Raw genomic sequence first — 21,799 nt, 5'->3', positions numbered from 1 at the left:
CAGCCGAGCGGGAGCAGGGTCCCCGGGTTGCCGTGGTGATGGGACGGAAAAGCTGCATTGGCCAGGTTTCCCCGCTCGGCACCGCGGTGACACGGAGCTGGCAGCGGGTGACACGGAGCTGGCAGCGGGTGACACGGAGCTGGCAGCGGGTGACAGGCACTGGGGGGGTCCCGGGTGGGTTTCTCCTCTCCCCGCTTTGCTTTTTGTGGTTTTTTTTTACATTTTTGGCTGGTTTATTGTTACTTTGGCCGCTGTCAGAACTGCACGGCGCCCGGGGAGATGTTGAACATGGAGGGGTCGAACTTCTGGCCGCGGAAGGGGGAGCCCTCGGTGTCCCAGCCCTTCTTCAGCATCTCGTGCACCTTCTGCAAAATGAGGTTCCCCGTGGGGTCTGGGTTCACCCCAAACCTTCACCCGTGTTCCCCGCCCTCCCCGATCCCCACCCCACAGGCATGGGAGGGGGCTGTGGTACCAAGGTGACGCGCCTGAGGGACCTGGGCAAGCTGGAGAAGTGGGACTGTGTGAACATCATGAGGTTCACCAAGGCCAAGTGCAAGGTCCTGCAGGTGGGTGGGGGCAACCCCGGTATCAATCCAGGCTGGGGATGCAGGGATGGAGCAGCCCTGTGGAGAAGGACTTGGGGACACCGGAGGGGACAGAAATCGTTGTCCCTGAGGGTGGTGAGAGCCTGGCCCAGGGTGCCCAGAGAGGTGGTGGATGAACCATCCCTGGAGACATCCCAGGCCAGGCTGGACGGGGCTCTGAGCAACCTGAGCTGGTGAAGATGTCCCTGTCATGGCAGGGGGGGCACTGGGGGAGCTGGGAAGGTCCCTTCAACACAAACCATCCTGCGATGCTCTGGTGACATGGGGGGGTTGTCACCTACCAGCTCGTGGCTCTGGGGCTTGCCCTGCAGCTTCTGGTGGTAGTCGAAGGTGAGCCGGTCCAGCACGGCGTGTTCCTCCTCGTCCACCGTGGCCATGGAGCGCTCCTTGTTGATCTTGTCGATGTCGATCTGCTCCTCGCCCTCCAGGATGGCGTTCCACCAGTACTCGTCCCCCTTGTTCAGGTTGATCTGGGGACAAGGTGTGGGTCAGAGGAGACCCCCCTGTGGGACGTGTCACCCCACACCGCCAGGGCGGCGGTGCCACCAGCTTGCGTTGTCACATCGCTCTGCAGCACGGCCGGGGCTTGGCCACCAGCAGAGGGTCCCACTCCAGGCTCAGGTTCCCCCCCATGGGTGACAGGGAGGGACAAACGCTTGTCCCTTCCTCCTTTGGCTGTCCAAGGGCTTTGCACAACCCCACCGTGGCTGAAATCCTGGCCCGTGCTGCAGCTGGTGACACCAGTCTAGGGGTGATGCCAGCCCAGGGGTGACACCAGCCAGTGGGTGACACCAGCCTGTGAGTGATGCCAGCCTGCGGGTGACACCAGCCCAGGGGTGACAACAGCCCAGGGGTGACACCAGCCCCTGGGTGACAACAGCCCCTGGGTGACACCAGCCCAGGGGTGACACCAGCCCGAGGGTGACGCCAGCCTGTGGGTGACATCAGCCAAGAGGTGATATCAGCCAAGAGGTGACACCAGCCCATGGTTGACAACAGCCCAGGGGTGACACCAGCCAGTGGGTGACAGCAGTCTGTGAGTGATGCCAGCCCGTGGGTGACACCAGCCCGTGGGTGACAACAGCCCCTGGCTGACACCAGCCCAGGGGTGACACCAGCCCATGGGTGACACCAGCCTGTGGGTGACATCAGCCAAGAGGTGACACCATCCCATGGTTGACAACAGCCTGTGGGTGACACCATCCCAGGGGTGACACCAGCCCATGGGTGACATCGGCGAAGAGGTGACACCAGTCTGTGGGTGATGCCAGCCTGTGGGTGACATCAGCCAAGAGGTGACACCAGCCCGTGGGTGACACCAGTCCAGGGGTGACATCAGCCTGTGGGTGACACCAGCTCCTGGGTGACACCAGTCCATGGGTGACACCAGTCTAGGGGTGACACCAGCCCAGGGGTGACAACAGCCCGTGGGTGACATCAGCCAAGAGGTGACACCAATCTGTGGTTGACACCAGCCCGCGGGTGACACCAGCCCGTGGTGACACCAGCCCAGGGGTGACACCAGCCCGTGGGTGACATCAGCGAAGAGGTGACACCAGCCCGTGGGTGACACCAGCCTGTGGGTAACACCAGCCCATGGGTGACACCATCCCAGGGGTGACAATGTCACCCGCTGCTCCGTGCCACCCCTGCTCACCACCACCTTGAGCCATGGAGGGCTGGCCTGAGGACAGGGGACACTCTGAGGACAGGGGACACCACGGGGACACAGGACACCCACACAGCTGAGGAGGCCGTGCCGGTGCCGGCGTCACCGTGGGGCCACCCCCTACCGGGAAGCCCCACTTGCTGCTTCCATTTTTTTGCTGGGAGAGGGGTGGGCTCCTTCCTCCTCTATTATCTGAGCAATAATCCCAGCAGCTCGGAAGATTTACGGCGTCCGTCGGGCCTCTCTGCAAAATCATCAATAAAGGCCGACAATACAATTTACTCAAACCTCCCTGGAAGCTCCAAACAGCTCTGGAGGGGAAAACACGGGCGGCCGCTCCCGTTCCCGCTCCGGTTCCCGTTCCCATTCCCGAGCCGAGCGTCTCTCCCCGGTGCAAAAAAAGGAACCAATTAATACGGGAGGGGGTGGTTGGGGCTTAATCCTCTGGGAGAGCAGAGCCGGGGGGAGGCGTTGGTTTTTCCAGCTAGACGGGCGTGCTTGTTCTGTGTTTAACACGATTCCACTTTCCAGGGGAGGAAAAGCCACCGAGGGTTTTGCTCGTGGGCTTCCCAAGCTTGGGTGGGCAGGGGGTATGGGAACATCCCCCCGAGTGTCGGCCCCTCGGAGCGGGGACAACCCCAAACCTGGGCCAGGAGCATCCTCAGGGCTCGCTGCTGCTTCTCCTCGGGGTTTGAAACAAGAGCGATGTCCCCACGGTGCCACCGGTGTGGCAGATGGGGTGTGCACGGCACCGTCACCCCTTGCGTCCCCAGCAGAGCCGGGCCGGCGGCAGAGGGACAAACGGACGCCCGAGGACCTTGTTGGTTGTCAGACGTCACCCACTGCCACCCCGAGCACCAGGGGAAGGAAAACTCATCCCTTCCCCCTTGCTCAGCAAATCACCGGCACCCACCTGGCGCAGACTCCGGGGAACCCCCACGAACCAGCTGGGGAATCCCCCCCCGAGCCCCAAATCTCCCCTGATTCACTAATCCCCCCCCGGTATGGCTGGCAGAGCTGCCGTGGGTGCCAGCCCGGGGATTCTGTCCCCCCCCGCCCCACGCGTGGCCCCGGTTTTATTTACCGCATGATGTTTCCCACCCTGCTGGGAAGAACAGAATTATTCATTTCCTCCCCAGCTTTTCGGTGCTGCGCAGCGCTCCAGCGCCGAGCGCTTCACAAACAATAATTAATTAACCTCTGCAGCCCGCCTCGCACGCACGGGGGGAATCTGCTCGATCCCCTTGATTCCAGGGGGAGAGACGCAAAAGAGGGAGCGAGACTCTGAAATGTCCATGGGTCGGGGTAAAACTCTCTCTACCGCCTGGAGTCTGGGGTTTTGTGGTGCAGGAGAAGTCACCGCTGATGGGTTCGACCTCCGGGATGGGGAGCGTGGGCTCAGGTTCATCTCGGACACGTTTCTGCCGATGGTTTTTGTGGATTCAGCCCAGCACTCAGCTGGGGACGTGGGCTAAGGGAGCTGGGGGTGATGGAGCTTCCCCAAGCTCTTGGGTGCAAGAATCTCTGCTGGGGAGCGGCTGAGGGACCTGGGGGTTCAGCTGGAGAACAGGAGCTGAGGGGAGACCTTCTGATCTCTGAACTGCCTGAAAGGAGCTTGGAGCCAGGGGGGTCGGGCTCTGCTCCCCAGGAACAAGCGCCAGGAGCAGAGGAAACGGCCTCAAGTTGCCCAGGGGAGGTTGAGGTTGGATGTGGGAACAATTTGTTCCCCAAAGGGCTGTGGGGCATTGGAACAGGCTGCCCAGGGCAGTGCTGGAGTCACCATCCCTGGAGGGTTGGACAGACGGACATGAGGTTCTCAGGACATGGGGCAGTGCCGGGGGTGGGTTATAGGTGGACTTGGTGGGCTCGAGGGGCTTTTCCAACCAAAATGATTCTTTGATTTTAAGAAGGTTGAGGTCCGGAGAGCTGAAGGCTGTGGCAGATCCCTGGGCTCAGCCCTCACCCACACATGGAGAACTCCAGTGTTTGACCACACGAGGCTGCTCCTCCCTCGGGGAGCGATCCAGGAACCCCGGGTGGGAGCAGGGATTATTTTTTCGCAAGGACACATCTCGACCTGATTCCGTTCAGACAAGACAAACACTTCGCTGCGCTACACGTTCCCCAGCCGACGGCTCAGCCCGGCCCTCTGGGGTCCCACAAATGCTGGTGGCCGTTGGCCAGCACAAGGATCGGGTCCCTGCGGTGTGTCCGGGCTCTCGGTCAAACTTCATCTCCGTTTCTAAGGCTGTGGGTTCCCCAAGGGCCTCCTGGGCTGTCGGAGATCTTCAACCACCTCCAAAAGGGGTCACAGCCCAGACGAGCGTTTTGGGGTGCACAAGGAGGCAGGAATGGTGGTTGGGAAGGTCACAACCATTAGCGGTTGCTTCTGGGCTTCTTCATCGCACGAGGTTTCTTCTCCGATCTGAAACGCTTCATTAGAGTTGGGGAGATGCTGCTGAGGGCTGTAAGTAGGTCTTGGAAAAACACACAGCTCACCAGGTGCTTTTCTCCTGGAACAGCAACCGTCACCCCAAAAGTCAGGGAGATGTTTAGGGGGTACGGCAGAGGCAGCAAAGGGAGAGCACCACAGATGACTACGAACTTGGCCTCGTGGCTCACGAGATGACAAACCGAAGCGTGTCATAGCTGTTCAAGGCAGAACTCTGTGACAAAAGCCCAAGCGTGGATAACAAACGCTGGAGAAGAGGAGAGAAAAGACAGGGAATGGGGGGAAAAAAGTCCTCCGCAACGAAAATAATCCCAAAACGTGTTGTGCACAACACCCAGTGGAGATTTCTAAAAACAGATCGTGCGGAGCTATTTTAATCTCGCTTTCGACAAGCAAGCGGGTGTGACGGAGAAGGGAGAGCGCAGGGATCGCACCCGGGCGCGGGGCTGCGGGACAGGGACACCATCCTGAGCGGGGGGAGCTGCGGACGGAGCTCACGTGGTGTGGGATCCGCTTCCAAAACGACGCGCGCTGGGTTTCCGCCGCGGCCGGGTTGTCGTGCGAATGGTGAGGGTGCCAAGGACAAGATGGGGAGCGCATTGGAAAGGCAGAGAGGTGTCGGAGGGCTGGGGAAGCCATAAGAGCAGCCGGGAGAGCGGAGGGATCCTGATGATCAACGAGTCCTGCAAGAGCGAACGGGACCCACCCTCTCTGCGCTGATCTGGGACTGAGCAAACGGGAGAGATTCCACCTCCTCGGCTCGAGCTCTGCCCACAGGGATTGCCTTGAGAAGAGGAAACGGCCTCAAGTTGCACCAGGGGAGGTTGAGCTTGGATCTGGGAACAATTTGTTCCCCAAAGGGCTGTGGGGCATTGGAACAGGCTGCCCAGGGCAGTGCTGGAGTCACCATCCCTGGAGGGCTGGACAGACGGACATGAGGTTCTCAGAACATGGGGCAGTGCCAGGGGTGGGTTATGGGTGGACTCGGTGATCTCGAGGGGCTTTTCCACCCAAAATGACGCGGTGATTCTAACTCACAGACCGTGACAACAAGAGCGCACGCAGGTTTTTCTCCCAACGGAGCTGCTGAGCTGCCCCGAGCAGTTACCAACGCACCAGGATCTCCTCACCGAGCCCCCACTGGCACTGGGTGCTTTAACCCTGCCTGGGGTCCCAGGTGGCAGGTGCCACCATGCAGCACGTCAGGGGACACAGACACCCCCGACTGCCACGCTCGGGGCTCACACGGAGCCGCACAACGTGTGGATGCACAAATGAGGTGCAGAACGGGGCCATCCGCCCCATCCGCCCTCCAAGCCGACCCAACCGGCTCCCGGCTGGCCCCACGCAGGCGCTTAACGAAGCAACTCATTAACTCATGGCTGGGTGTCGCCTGATGAATGAATCGGGAGGACTCGCAAACCACTTTTGGCTACTCGGCGCAGGGAAACCAGGAGATGCTCTTGGGCGAGAATTACTCACTCTGCTCCAGTTACCTTACAATTCTTTGGAGCGAAATCTCATCCCACCACCAATATGCTGGCAGCCAGCTGGAGATCCTCGGCACCTTGTGCTCGCGCTAATTTGAAGCGAGACCCAGCCCGAGGGTTGGAGGGAACAGGGTCGCTCCCTGTGGCCGCTCCAGAAGGCCCCGAGTCTCGCTCCGCCCGCGCCGTTCCCGTCCTGCTCCGAAATTCCCTCCCTTGCTGATCCTGGGAACGTCCCCAGGGGCTCCATCCACTCCTTGGGTCACCTCTGCATGGGTCTGCTCCTTCCCAGGATTGTTTCTCTTTCCAGGATTGTTCTTCTTCCCAGGATTGTTCCTCTTCCTGGCTGAGCTAGTTTTCCAGAAGCTTAAGAACACTGTAAAAACGCGGGTTAACGATGCCACCGCCTTTTTCACATCGTTTCAACGGCCTAAAGTAGTCGGAGAAGCTTCTCCCCGGGTGCAAAACAGCTTTGATTGCTCCCGAAACTTCTGGGAAAGCCTCTGGGTGGAAAAGGAGAGGGCGAAGGTGGCCAGAGGGGGAAAAACCTCACTCCCGGCACATTCCGGGTCCCAAAACTCACGCAGGAGTTTGGCAACTGTTTGCCACTCAAGACGCAGGCGGACGGGGAGCAACGCAAACCCCCAGGGCGGTTCCAGCTGCGACACGGCCCCGGGCGGCAGAGCTCCCACCCGCAGCCTGAGCACCCCCGAAACGAGTCCGCAGGCTGGGAACCCACCGGGAGCACACTGCGGGGGGGGAACAACCCCCAAACCACCTCGCCGGGGAAGACTGTGGGGTGCGAGCAGAGCGTGAGCCACGGGGTCTGATGGAGGCAAACGGAGACGCAGCCACAGCGACCGATTCCAAGAGGAGAAATAAACAACCTGAGGCAGGATGGAGAGGAATGGTGGGGACGGGCGTCTGCTGGGACGCTGGGGCCAGACGGGGACCAGGCGAGGCAAGGGGCAAAGGACACGGTGCCGTGTCACCAGCTCTCTCTGCCGATCAGGGGACGGCGAGCAGATGTGGTGGTACCACCGCAGCTTGGGGACCCTCCTCACCCAACCCCACGCTCCGCCAGAGCACACGGCGCACAGACTGAGCTGGACGTCGGACGGGGAAAGCCAGACACGTCTAGATCTGGCTGGTTAAGGAGTTTCTCCAGTTTTCCAGGCCAAGCCCAGCAATGGCAGGCGAGGAGACGCGGAGGCGCGGAGCAGCCTTACCAAAACGCACTTGCCAGGCTCCAGGCTCCAGAGGGAACTCTCCGTGTTGATCTTGTGGGTGAGTTTCCCTTCCATGAGGACGCGCTGGCTGTTCCCCTCCAGCACCGCCACGCGAATCGCGCCGCTGCTGATATCCACAGACACCTGGAAACACAGACAGAGAGAAATAACACGGCAGGTTCCTGCGTGTCCCCATGCTAAGCTGGGGCGTGGGGTCAAGTGCACTTGCTGGGGATGAGAGAGAGAGAAGAGCTTTCAGACCCACGTGGAAATCCCGCTGTCGTGTCAGAGCAAACGGCAACAACTCAGAAAAACGAAACCTCTCCGGGGATTGAACGGCAGCCCGAGCCCTACAAGGATTTGGGGCACCTGGTTCTGCCCCGTGCCTCAGTTTCCCCACTGAGAAAAGCAGCAAACCTACAGGGCTCCTCCATGGTTGGGCACTGAACTCTGCGACCGAACTCTTGAGGAGCGCGGCGGGTACCCGGCTGTCACCACGGGTGTGTGTGCTCCTGGGTGGTGCGAGCTGGAAATGGGAACAACTCGGGGATTTCCACAGCGACACGGGCAGCGGGGGCTCATCCCCTGTTCTGCCACGCGCACCAGAACCTCCTGAGCTCCGTTTCCCCCGTTGGAAGCGGCGCGGAGCCCAGCGCGGGCCTCCCGAGGCGGGGACGCTGCGGCACGGCTCCCGCTCTGCCGCCGCGGGGGCACGGGGCCGCGGCAGCTCCGTCCCCAGGAACGGGGCCAGGTCCCGCCTGCGGCAGCCATATGGGGAACCCTGCTCCAACCTGCCGCGGAGGTGACATGGCTGTCCCCTGGGGTGACGGAGGCCGGCTGCGCCTCGGCTGTGCCGCACGCGGTACCCTCGCTCTCCAGAGAGACCATATGTTCTGTTTTCTCCCCGCCGGCCCCGAGCACGAGCCAGCCCGGGGAGTTACAGGGGGAGCTGGGTGGAAAGGAGCAGGTTTGTGGCCCCCGGTGCTGCCCCGAGAGGAGGAGACTGCGGTGAGATTTGCCTGCATTCTCTCCCAGAGTTCCCCCAGATCTTCCTCCCGCTCTGCAGATCTCATTTGAAATGTTATTACATTATCCATTACCTAGGAGATTTCCAGCGGCTCACTAGCTCCACGCAGGCAAGAGACGGGCAGAGCCGCTCCAGCCGGGGAGGCACCGCGGCTGCGCCTGATGTCACCCAGATCATGTCCCCAAACCCACCACGTGTGACAAGGAGCAGAGGAGACCCAGCACACAGTGACACCGGCACTGAGCTGCGATGCGGGGAGCAGGGCTGTGGTCGCAGGGGGTCACAGAAGGGATGTTCTGGTTTTGTCAGACGGGAGAGGACAACAGGAGCAGAGGAAACGGCCTCAAGTTGCGCCAGGGGAGGTTGAGGTTGGATGTGGGGAACAATTTGTTCCCCAAAGGGCTGTGGGGCATTGGAACAGGCTGCCCAGGGCAGTGCTGGAGTCACCATCCCTGGAGGGTTGGACAGACGGACGTGAGGTTCTCAGGACACGGGGCAGTGCCGGAGTTGGTTATGGGTGGACTCAATGAGCTCGAGGGGCTTTTCCACCCCAAAATTGTGATTCTATGAGAGGACGCCCGGCTTTCACCCAGCACCTGCCTGCAGACGGCCGCTGAGATTCCTCCTGGATGGGAAACATCTCCAGAGAGGCTGCAGCACCAAGCAGCTTCCTTCGGCCATGTCTGAGGCTTCACCACAGGGACGAAGTGTGTGAATCACAGAATCACAGGATGGTTTGTGTTGAAGGACCTTCCCAGCCCCCCCAGTGCCACCCCTGCCATGACAGGGACATCTTCACCAGCTCAGGTTGCTCAGAGCCCCGTCCAGCCTGGCCTGGGATGTCTCCAGGGATGGTTCAGCCACCACCTCTCTGGGCACCTGGGCCAGGCTCTCACCACCCTCAGGGCCAACAATCTCTTGTATTTAACCTAAATCTCCCTCCTTCAGTTTAAAACCACCACCCCTTGTCCTATCACAACAGGCCCTGCTAAGAAGTCTGTCCCCATCTTTCTTCTTGGCCCCTCTTAAGCATGGGAAGGATCAGGCTCTGCTCCCTGTCACCGATAGTCCTTGTACCCAGCACAAGGACGGGGCTGGTGACACCAGGCTCTCAGCACAGCACGGGGTCTGCCCGGAAAGGGTCAAGGGTAAAAAAACAAGGTGATCCCCAAGTTTTTGGGGTATGGGGGCCAGGGATGCTGGAGATACAGACAGCATCTCAGCTGTGGGATCCACGGGGACAGGAGCAATCAAATAGGAGAGATGTTTCATTGCAAGGTGGCTGCAGGAGAGCTGGGGGATGAGGGACGTCCCCGAGGTGGCTCTGGGACCAGCAGGACACGAGGAGAGGGAGCGGAGAAACCCAAACGGCACCACCGATCCAAACCAGGCAGAGTTAACCCAGCCGCTTCGCAAAGCGATCGCAACGCCCGCATCTACCCGCAGCCAGCAAAAAGGCCACTCTTGGCACACCGGAGGTGACAGGGGACGTGGAGAGAAGTGTCCGTGAGGACTCACATGGTTCTGACCAGAGATCGCAGGGTTTGGCACAAGTGGCTCCTTCTCAGGTGCCGCGCTGGCAAAACCACTTCTGCTCGGTGTCCCTGCTCCGGTGGGAGGGTGACAGGCTCCGCGAGGGGCTGCCCGTCCTCCCTCCGTCCCCTGCGCCCCAAGTTGTCCCACCGCCCTGCGCTCACAGCCGGCACAACCGGGCTTTGCCAGAACCGGGCACGGACCGGGGAGAAAGAGCGCGATCCCATGGGAAACGCCGTCCCGGCAGCGCGGCCACAACCAGGGGCACCCCGGGTGCTCCCGGGCCGCCTGTCCCCCACCCCGCGCTCCCCACAAACCTCCCTGCACCCCCAAAAACCACCCGGTCCTCCCAGCGCTCGCAGGAAACGCAGCGCTCGGCTCGCTGCTGCCGAGCCTTTCCACCACAGTAATTTCTGTGCACACTAAAACGCCCACGCCCGCCCACGCGAATCAAACAAGCAAAACACAAACCTACGAAGGAACCGAGCTCATCTCCTCCGAGCCAGGCAAAAAAAAGAGGCTCGTTGTCATTATCTCTATTTAAGTGCTTGGGAAGTGCTCGAATCCACGGGCCCCTGTTGCGCCTCTAAGTAGATCAGAGAGGTGGAGACCACAGAGGAAGATGCTCCCACCTTCCCCATCGCCCGTTCCTGCTCCGCGGCCACTTTTTTGGAGCTCCATACAAGGAAAGTTGAAGCTCACCCGAGCGAAAATGTGCCATAGCAACAGCCTGAATCCAAAAAAGTGTCATAAGGAAGATTTTGAGCAGCATTAGAGCTGGGCGCGCTCTGCGCCCGGGGACCAAACGGGGGAGATTTTTAATCTCGCCTTGGCAGGCAGGAGCCAAAAAGCTGCTAATTTTTTAAAAAGATGAAGCTGTGTGGTGCACGGAGGGGAATGCACGACCCAGCAACAGCGTGTCCAGACTCCACCGAGCTTTCAAACGGCTCCGAACCTTCCTGCTTTGGTCTGTGACCCAGCCTATCTGCTTCCAGTCCCCCGAGGCTGGAAGAGGTGGAAATAAGCACTTTAAAATGAAAAGTCAGCCGCCAAGAGGGGTGGATGAAGCCAAGACCAGGAGACTCCTCACAAAGGAGAAGGGAAGGCCAATGTCTGAACAATCAATTGCCCCGAGAGGGAGGAAAGCAGGACCAGAGCTGCGTGGGAAGGAGCTGCCCTGATAATCATCCCCATCCACAGCCCAGGGCGGGCAAAGCCACGATGCTCTGGTTTTTTTGGCAAGGACACAAGTCCCCTGGCACAAAGGGCACTTCCCTGGGCAGGGAGAGGCAACGTGATCGCAGAGGGATGGAACATCCGTCTGGATGTCCCCAACTCCTTCCAAGAAACAGCCTGGGTTTGTTTCAGAGAGATGCAGCTCCTGGTCCCCTGCTGTCCCCCCGCAGCCGCTCGCTCCCTCGCCGCTCTGGTCCGGGTTGCTGCTGCCAACGATGCTCTCTTGGCACAACCGGGAGCTGTCGGGGCTGGAGGCGGTGGACAAACCCAAGTGGGATCATTTCAGCCACCCTGGAAGCAGAACGGGGGGTGGGGGAGTGCGGAGATCCCAAATGGAAAAATACTGGCTGAGTCGTGGGGAGGGCAGCACTCGGGAAAGAGCGATGGGGGAAGAGCAGCTGGAAAGCTGCCCGGCGGAAAACAACCTGGGGGTGTTGGTGACAGCGGCTGAACACGAGCCAGCCCAGGTGGCCAAAAAGGCCAATGGCATCCTGGTTGGGACCAGTAGTGTGTGGCCAGCAGGCCCAGGGCAGCGACCGTCCCTGTGCTGGGACCTGAGGAGGAAACACCTTGAATCCTGGGGGCAGTTCTGGGCCCCTCACGCCAAGAAAGGCCTTGAGGTGCTGGAGCGAGTTGAGAGAAGGGAACAGAGCTGGGGAAGGGGTTGAAGAAGGAGGAGAAGGTTGAGGTTGGATCTGGGAACAATTTGTTCCGCAAAGGGCTGTGGGGCATTGGAACAGGCTGCCCAGGGCAGTGCTGGAGTCACCATCCCTGGAGGGCTGGACAGACGGACATGAGGTTCTCAGGACATGGGGCAGTGCCAGGGCTGGGGGAATGGCTGGACTCGATTTTAAAGGTCTTTTCCAACCAAAATGATTCTGTGATTCTAAGGACAGGAAAGTTCATCTTCTGGTCGCACTAACCCCGGCTGTGGGGACGCCCCTCTCCAGGTGAGACCCCCCTGCCCACGCAGGCAGCGGGAGGGTCCCCAGATCCCTTCTGCCCCACATGGGCTGTGCAGAGGAGCCGTTCCAGCAGCTCCCACTTGCAAACAAAAGGCTCCAAGTCCACGGGAGCGAGCGGGGAAGGAGGATCCTTCATCCCCAGCCAGGCGCGGAAACCCACAGGGGAGTTTGCAGTCAGCGTAAGCGGAGAGAACAGCACAGAAAGCACCAGGGAGCCGCGCTGGGGCCAGAGAAACGGGACGCCACAGTCGTAAAGGGGACACGGCCACACTGGGACCATCAGTCCCCACCAGCGCTGGAGAAAAGGGCACAACCGCATCCTCCTCCTTGAGAAGGAAGGACAAGGAGCCTTCCCGTTCCAAACACAGCTTCCTGGGACACCCCGAGGGAAAGGGAGATGCCCAAAGACACGGTGTTAAGGCTGCCATACCTGTTTGCCTTTAAGGATGTGCTTGGGCACGGGGACCTTAATCTCCAGGTCGCTGTAGTCTTGGGACCAGGCGTAATTCTCTCGCACGGCTCCGTTGTAGCTGTCAGGGTCTGTCTGGAACTGCTCCTGCCTCCTGGGGAGGAAAAAAGGGGTGACATGCCAGATATTGGACAGATTCGAGACTGGAGAGAGCAGGAAAGCTGAGAGCGGGGGTACGAGAAGCAGAAGGGAGGGCAGAGCCATCCTGCGAGATCCCCAACGCTTCAGGCTGGTGCTCAGTCCCTCCCGTGCTGTTGGGTCTGTCTAGGAAGGGAGGAGGTTCATAGAATCATTTTTATTGGAAAAGACCCTCAAGCTCATCGAGTCCAACCAAAACCCACCCCTGGCACGAGGGACCCACAACTGACGCCAGGATTTGAGGTTTGGCCTCCCCAGCGCCCAGGACACCGCCACCTGGTGCACCAGGAGAAAACGGAGCTGGTTTATCCTCTTAATTCTATCACCAGCCGCCGTCGCAGCTGGTGACACAGGTGACAGAGCTGTGGAGCAGGACGCCTCAAGAGCCAGCCTGACGAGGCACTGCAAGGGGACAACTGGGTCACAAGTGACACTTGGAGCCAAAACCGGCCACTTCCAGCTGCGAAATCTCAGGAGAAGGATGAGGAGGCGGCCGTGAGGGCGGGATTGATCGGATCGATACGTGATAATCAAGACAGCATTTCCAGCCAACAGGGAGATCTGTGTCACCCCACTTCCCTTCAGCCTGCTGAGCATCTTCTCCATCGCACCCTCCCGGGGGGACTTTCCAATAAAATCAAGTTCTGCCTAAATATAGCTGCGGTGCTACCAAAACGCAGAGATGTTTAGAATGTTTCGACACACACCTGGTCCTCAATCCGGAGCTGGAGAAACACGGGGCCGCAGTAACTTATGTAAGGGGGGGGCAGTGACAAGTGGCCCCGGGGGGTGGCAGCTGGTGGCCCTGGGGACCGCCCTGCGCCCCATTGCCTCCCCAACACCCCCACAGCGCGGGGCCGTCGGCAGCAGCGGGCGGGGGTGGCTGCCAGCAGCGCGGCGCCCTGAGGATTATGTAAGATCCATCAATTTTAATTAAATTAGGCTCTAAGACGATCACAGGGTGTTGTCGAAGGGGTTGTGTGTACACCCCCCCCCCCCCGTTTCTTTTTTCATGGTGTTTTCACCTGCCTCATTACAACCACCCGCACCCCGGGGCGGTTTTGGTGCGGTTCCATGTGCAGCACCGGGGTCCGGCAGTGGCCGCAGGCTCCCGGCCTCGGGCCACTGATTTTTCAGGGCAACGGCATCACTATTTTTTTGGGGCATTTTGGCCTCTCCTGGCGGTCGCCCATTGGGTGCCCATCGCCATGGCAACGGGGTTGGCATGGCAGCGCCGAACCGCCGGCGCGGGTTGGTTCCAGCTGTCGGTTTTCCCAACCGCCCCCAGATTGTGGGAGTCGAGCAGGCTGGAGGGCGATGGGGGAACGGAGCGGGGACCGGGGGCCGCGGGTCACTGCGGGTGCCGCTCGCACCCTGCGCAGCCAAAGGGGTTCGAACAAGGGAGGGGGTGTCCCCGAGCATCGTCTTGGTGGCACCCAGTGATGCTCTGGGGACACGAGCCTCCCTGGGATCACGCTGTATGAGGCATAGGGAGGAAAAGGGACGTTTCTCCCTTGGTTTCACCCCCCTGTGCCCTCACAGGACGTGTCCCGGTGTGGGGACTCTGCTTGGGGACAGGCAGGGACGCGCTGCTCCTGCCGTGTGCCCCGACCCCTCGGGCTGGAGCGAGGGTGTTATGTGGCCGCATGGTGAAGCGGAGAACAAACCTGAGCGGGGTTTAAAACCTGCTGGGTTTCGGCCTCCTAAAAGAGGAATAATCCTCCTTCTAATCAGCGAGGAGCTGGGCAGAGCTCCCCATGCTCCTCACCAGCCAGGGGCGCGGGGACCGCGGCTCACTGGGAGTCACCAGCCCAAGTGTCGGCAGCTCCTGAAGAGCGAGGGGACAATCAGACAAGAAGCAGCAAATCGTAGAATCATTTTGGTTGACAAAGGCCTTTCAGATCACCGAGTCCACCCATAACCCACCCCCGGTACTGCCCCGTGTCCTGAGAACCTCATGTCCGTCTGTCCAGCCCTCCAGGGATGGTGACTCCAGCACTGCCCTGGGCAGCCTGTTCCAATGCCCCACAGCTCTTTGGGGAAGAAATTGTTCCCCACATCCAACCTCATCCTCCCCTGGCGCAACTTGAGGCCATTTCCTCTCATCCTAGAGAGCTCACGTACCCCCGCCAAACCATCCCCATGCTCCACATGGAAAATGATGTGACTAAAGCTCCCTTCAGCTGCCGCTGTCCATCCCGGGGACATGGGGACTGTCACTTCTCTGCTCCTTCCCCAGACCCAGCTCAGACCCCTCCAGCCCCTCGTGCACATCACCACCACCCACCCCTGCTCCGGCTTCACTCCCGACCTTCAAAACCCTCGGATGTGAAACTCAGGAGGCGACTTTGTGCCTCAAAACCAGATCACGAGGGGTTGGGAAACTCCTCTGCAAGTTCAACCACCTGCTCTTGCACAAAACGGAGGTGACAAACTCAAGGCTCATTAAGCGCCTCTGACAAATGGCTCCACCATCTCCTGGAGCAGCTCCTTTCCTGGAGGTTTTCCAGCCAAGATCCTCGCCTGGTCCAACTGTGCTTTGCACACCCCCCTTCACGCCGGGGGCACTCAAGAAATTGGGCTCAGCTCCCCGGTCGGGGGGCGGCTGCCGTCCTTGTCCACAGGAGATGGCCACAGCATGGAGAACTTGGCCAAATCCGCCCCTCGTGTCGCTTCGAGAGCTCCACACGCCGTAGGCAAGAGAATTTCCTGCAACACCGTCACCCGGAGAAATCCCCGGCCTCAGCGCCACCTGAAGCCAGAGCCCGCATCCAGCACACAGGGCGGTTGGATGGGGACTCTCCCGGCAGCCTCAGCGATAGCGCGGCTGCTCCCGGCGCGACGGGCAGCTCACCGCGGTGCCAAACGGCGTGCCGGGGCTGAGGGAGGGCGAAACAGCATCGGCTTTTAAACCCGAGGGTTTGGCACCGCGTGCACTTGGCTGCCGGGTGGCGGGGACGGTGTGGGTGGGTCTGTGTGTTCTGTCTTGTTCTATTTTTTGCGCACGATGTGTCATTTTGGGGGAGGTGAAACCTTGAACAATGCAGCGCCGAGAAGCAGCCGATCCGCTCTCCACATCGCGCGGCTGCGCTCTCAGCGGTCCCGGAGCCGCGGGGTCAGACCCCACGGCAGCAAGAGGGGGACCCCAAGGAGACGTGGTGGCACCTCCGGGAGATGCTGCTCCAGCGAGGGCCTGAGCCACACGTTAAGCCCAATATCCAGATTTCTGGGTGTTTCTTATCCCGTGATTTCCAGCCCTGTGGGTGCACGATGAGCCGAGCGACGCGGGAACAGCGACCACGCGATCCTCTCTGCGGCCACGGGGCTGGAGCCGCCTCCATCCCCAGAGCGCGACAGCTGCAGCACCTGCTCTGTAAAAGCAGCGCCGGACACAAACCGAGTGCAGGAACCAAACACCGAAGGATTTGGTTGAATGTTTTATACGAGGGCAGCCCATGGAGTTCCTCTTGAGTGAGGATTTTGATGTAAGAATGCAAAAGCTGAGGGAAAGATTGCCTGTAGCACGGGGTTAAGGACGGCTGGTGCTGTGAGGGGTGCAGAGCGGGGCGAGTGCCATGATACGGAGTTAACACGGGCCTAAACCCAATGGATTTGTTTCTTCCTCCATAAGAAAAGAAAAACATCCCAAGGATTTTCAGAACTACTTAAGGAAACCGATCCTCTCAGCCTGGAGCGCCTGTGCTTCCCCACCCTCGGGAAGCGGGCGATGGGTGTGCGGGACACGCCGCTTTTGCAGAGTCGAGCACGGTGCGACGGCTCAGCCGGCGCTGGTTCTTCGGTCGAGCGAAGCGCCGAGCTCAGGGTGGGGGTCTGCACCTCAACAGCACCGCTGAGCCCTCCAGTCACTTGGTATTCACCGAGAGCTTCTCTGGGACCGGCGCTGCTGTTTGCTCTTAGTCAAGGTGAATTATTTAGGCAGCTGCAAGGCAAACGTGTCAAGCCAGTTAAGTGATGTGGAGGCGGGTGGAGGAGAGAAACAACCTCGAGCCAAAGCTGAGTGAGCGGGACCGGTCGAGGCTGAAGAGGATGATGCACAGCAAAGCCTCATAGAATCACAGAATCGTTTTGGTTGGAAAAGCCCCTCGAGCTCATGGAGTCCACCCATAACCCACCCCTGTCCCTGCCCCATGTCCTGAGAACCTCATGTCCGTCTGTCCAGCCCTCCAGGGATGGTGACTCCAGCACTGCCCTGGGCAGCCTGTTCCAATGCCCCACAGCCCTTTGGGGAACAAATTGTTCCCACATCCAACCTCAACCTCCCCTGGGCAACTTGAGGCCGTTTCCTCTGCTCCTGGCGCTTGTTCCTGGGGAGCAGAGCCCGACCCCCCTGGCTCCAAGCTCCTTTCAGGCAGTTCAGAGATCAGAAGGTCTCCCCTCAGCTCCTGTTCTCCAGCTGAACCCCCAGCTCCCTCAGCCGCTCCCATCACACTTGTGCTCCAGCCCCTCACCAGCTCCGCTCCCTTCTCTCGACACAGAAATGCAGCCCCAGACCCACTCCCCGTCTGCTCCTGAAAGAATTTCTACCATTCCTGCCCTGCTCACACTCTGCCATCAACACCCCATCCCCATCAGGTCCCACTGGCACATCCCAACCACAAGAACAAGCTTCTCCCTTGTGCGACACCGTCCTCCTCCAGCGCGGGGAAGACGGGTGTTGCACAGTCACCCCCAGCTCCGCGTCCGAACCACCGACAGAGGCCCCGTGCGATGCACGAAACCTTCTTCAAGCTGGAGACGTTGCCAAGAATGGAAAGATCTCATTAAGTAATAATGAAGTTCTGAGCAAGCAGGAAAAGAGGAAAATCGGGCACAGCGCGGCCGTGTGCCCGACCCACATAACCATGCGGCGCGGGGCTGCCGGGGAGACGCCGCGCACGCCGTCGGTCCGGCCGGCGGTCATTGCCGTGATCAGACGGCTGGATGCAGGCGGTTGCTCCGTGACAGCAGCCCAGAGCGAGCGGCGCCCACCAGCGTAATTAATCCCGTGTCCCCGGCGCCGCCACGACTCAAGGAGGCACCGGTAAATTTTGGTAGAGAAGCTCTTGCTGAGATCAAGTGCCCCAGGGCTGCACCAGCGGCTTTTTCCCCTGATTTGGTTGGAAACGCCAGCCCCAGGGTGGGTTTCACTGAGTCAGATGCCTCCGTCACAGTTCGAAGTGCCAGAGTGTGGCCAAGAGGCCACCAGCATCCTGGCTGGGACCAGCACGGTGTGGCCAGCAGGCCCAGGGCAGCGACCGAACCTGTGCTGGGACCTGGGGAGGAAAAACCTCGAATCCTGGGGGCAGTTCTGGGCCCCTCAGCTCAGGGTTCAAAATGGCGGCACCAAAATCACCTCAGGGCTCAAAATGGCAGCACCAAAATCACCTCAAAACACACAATGGCGGCCCCAGGGGTGGCGGGATCACCTCATGAAAGCCCTTGAGGTGCTGGAGCGAGTTGAGAGAAGGGAACGGAGCTGGTGAGGGGCTGGAGCACAAGTGTGATGGGAGCGGCTGAGGGAGCTGGGGGTTCAGCTGGAGAACAGGAGCTGAGGGGAGGATCAGAGAATCATTTAGGTTGGAAAAGCCTCTCAAGATCATTGAGTCTCCCCCACCCCCGGCACTGCCCCATGTCCTGAGAACCTCATGTCCGTCTGTCCAGCCCTCCAGGGATGGTGACTCCAGCACTGCCCTGGGCAGCCTGTTCCAATGCCCCACAGCCCTTTGGGGAAGAAATTGTTCCCACATCCAACCTCAGCCTCCCCTGGCACAAGCTGAGCCCAAGCTCCTCTCCCCTGTGCTCACTGCACCCAGGCTGGCGATGTGGGGAGGGGGTTCCCCGTTTCAAGGTGCCCAGCGCAGCACCCACACCAGAAGATGCTTTTACCACTCGACCCATCAGCCGAACAGCAAATCCACCCAACCCACCGTGGTTGGAGTCCCACCCGTCCCCCACCACGGGACCAGACACCCGTCCCTCTCCCTGCCAGCTCAGAGCTTTGCTCTTTTCCAAGCTCATGCTCTTCAGGGCAGCTCTGAGCCTTCCCAAGTTATTTACGGAGCCATTCGATGGAGCCAATTTACTGACATTAGATGGGTTGAAATGCCAGCGCCAGCTCGCAGGAGAGTTTCGGAGCGTCGGCACCAGAGGGCTGGATTTCACTTACTGCTGGGATATTTAGGTCAAGGACGGCAGGACACGTCACCGTTCCGAAAAGCCCCCCTGGGATCTTACAGTGTTTGCATGGAGCTTATACAACCTTGGATTCCAGAGGTCTCCTCCAAGAGCCCCATGCACAGACAAACCAGGCCGGATTCAATGAAAGCTCCCCTGGAAAAAGGGGATCAAGCCCAAGAAATGTAAAGGGGATTGAAATTTGGGGAGCAGGGCACAAGGTGGCTTCTCAGAACCCCAAACCACAGACAGAACCTGGCCCAACCTCTCCCAGCACCCAACGGCACAACCGGGCCCAGCGCACCGGGTAGTTTTCCATATTATGCTGCTTCCTTTGGTGAACAAGGCGCTATTAAAACAAGCAAACAGATATTGCTTTTTTAAATAAGAACCAGGCACACGCTGTCCCTCGGCCTCCAGCCCTGGGATTTTTCTGCTTGTTAAGAGTAAAAATTTATAGGTTTTAATTTAGTTATTTTTGGTCCCGGGACCTAATTTTGGAGCTTGGTACCTTGGTAGGGCAAGCAAAGCCCTGAGCGATTCAGTGCGTGACAGGGGAACTGCTGCTCCGCTGCTGATCTCAGCAACGCCGAGTCCGATTCCTTGGGAAAAACGCCGGAAAATCGGGCCCTGACTGATTCCTCATCAGCCATGAGAAGGCTCGTTAGGGTCGAGGGCTCGTTACAGTCGAGGGCTGCACCAGACAGGGCTGGGGGGATCTCATCCTCGCCTCGAGCGTTTCAGCCCTTTGAAAAGATGCTTCCCAAGCAGCTGAGTTTCCACCGCCATGGGAGATGGTTTATGTGTTAAAATAATGCTCCCAGCAGGAAGCCGCAGCCGCTCTCCACTGCAAGAAGAAAGGCAGGGGAGGACTGAACTTCCAGAGAAGTTTCCCCGTTTCTCCCGGTTTAACCTGGGCACGTCCCTCCTCAAAACCAAACGTGACGGCGCCACAAATCCAGCACTGCAGCTCCCGAGAGCCAAAGAGCCTTTGCATGACTCCGTGAGCCAAGAACACGCTGCTGTTCCTCTCCTGGGCACGTCAGAGGATGGAGGTCTGGATGAAATTCGTGTTCCTGCTCGGCACGGGCTGCAGCTCCCGCCTGGAATGTCAGAGTTGGGAGGAAAAGGGTTTAAGTGATGCTGGTTGAGTTGGTGGGGGGGACTGTGTGGCTGGAAAAAGGTTTCTTGGCCTCACTGGGATGGCGGGGACAACCCAGAAGCAAAAAATGGGGTAAGAAGTGGAGAACCCTGATGGGTTCACACGCACGCAGAGCATGGGGACGCCCCGGTATCAACAAGGGATGTTGGAGGATGGTGTAGGACCAGGAGGAGCATGAGGATCCTTAAGGGAGAAACAACCAAACAAACAAGGCCTTTTCAGCCAAAAAATGGGTTGAAATGGGGAAAGGGATGTGATGGGAAAACCCTGCAGAGGGTGGAGAAGGAAACAGGGAACCGCTCGCTGCCTCTCCGCCCGCACACACGGGCTCCGGAGCTGCACGGCCATGAACCTGCTGCAGGACATCACCGTGGAGAGCCCAGGCCTGCGAGCGTTGAAACTCAGAGACAAAAGGGACAAAAATAACCCACCAAGCGACACGAAAGACCAAGCGTTCGCTCCGGCTCGTGGTGGCAGGGGGAAAAGCCGGAGGAAGCATCGCCGCACGGCTCGTTCTGTTCTTCTGCACTTCCCCGCGCGTCTGCTGCTGGTGGAGCCGGGACGCGGGGCCAGATGGAGCTCGGCGGCACCGGGTCGGGCCGCTCTGCGGAGACGCGTGTGGCTGCGGCTCGTGACGGGCCGGGGGAATTCCCTGTGCGGCACCTCTGCGCGGCACAGGAATCAGAACCAGGACACGCTCTCCGTTAAAAATACGGATGGGGATCAGCTCTCGTCTTTCTGGGTCAGGCTGGAAGAACGGCACGAACCCCGCGCTGCTGGGCGAGCTCAGCGGCAAAGCCCACGGGGACACGGGGGACAGAAACTGGTTTAAGTGGCTTCTGGGCCGGGCAGATCCCGGCCAGAGCTCCGCTCCCTTCCCGGCTTGTTCTGCTGGCAAAGGCTTCAGAGAAGAGACTTTGGGACAACACCGCCTCCAAATCAAACCAAACTGGCCCCAAAGCAGTGAGTGTGCAGCGATACCTTCTCTGCACAGCCCCGCGCCGGGTAACCAGCAGTGAAATTCCCTTCCCCGGCACCCCGAGGAGGACGAAGCCACCCGAGGAGGATGAAGCCGTGCCAGAAAGTCCATCCTGCACCTCGCAATGAAAAATAAATCCCATATGGGCCTCCAGCAAAGCCAAGCCGTTGCTAAGTCACATTAGATTTACACAAGAGCCTCAGAGAAATTTCCCAGGGTTATTTTGGGGATGCTCCCCAGCGCACCCCACAAAGGGTTAACCCTCGGCCGCAGGGGCTGGAGCTCAGGAAAGGCAGTTCAGCAGATTAACACATTTCAGTTCCAGTTTGTTCTGGGGGACAGCGAGCTGGAAAGTACACACGGGGGTTTTGTAGGACACGGTCGACCCTGACACCCCGTGACGGGGACAGCAAAGTGGGGAGCGGCTGGTGCTGGAGCAGAGAGCACCGGGACGGGGACAGGATGGCACGGGCAACGCTGCTGCCTGTGTGTTCCCTTCCCTGGTACAACCGCACCGGGAGCATCTCCCCCTGGTCACTCACGGCAAAAGACAAGCAGGGTCTGCTTTGAGGCCTGATCGGGCAGCAGTGCAGCCACCAACAGCCCCCTCCTCACCACAGTCCCCCCCTCCAGCCTCCTCTCCCCTCTCTGCGTGGGAAGAACCAGAGAATCAG

General features: G+C 59.8%; 1 protein-coding gene across 1 annotated transcript in view; it reads right to left on the bottom strand.

Annotated features, from left to right (window-relative positions):
- Positions 1–160: 160 nt before the first annotated feature.
- The window catches only part of NUDCD3 (NudC domain containing 3), a 28,631-nt gene continuing 6,992 nt past the window's right edge, over positions 161–21,799 (bottom strand). Inside the window, exons 3-6 of the mRNA XM_065856869.2 lie at positions 12,634–12,766; positions 7,443–7,586; positions 887–1,075; positions 161–365 (exon numbers count right to left, since the gene is read on the bottom strand). Of these exons, the coding sequence (XP_065712941.1) occupies positions 255–365; positions 887–1,075; positions 7,443–7,586; positions 12,634–12,766 (577 nt within the window). The 3' untranslated portion in view covers positions 161–254. The remainder of the gene's footprint in view (positions 366–886; positions 1,076–7,442; positions 7,587–12,633; positions 12,767–21,799) is intronic.

Source organism: Patagioenas fasciata, chromosome 26, assembly GCF_037038585.1.
Source record: "Patagioenas fasciata isolate bPatFas1 chromosome 26, bPatFas1.hap1, whole genome shotgun sequence".
Lineage (NCBI taxonomy): Eukaryota > Metazoa > Chordata > Aves > Columbiformes > Columbidae > Patagioenas > Patagioenas fasciata.
The sequence above is the reverse complement of the archived record's forward strand: the minus strand, read 5'-3'. Positions and strand labels throughout refer to the sequence as shown.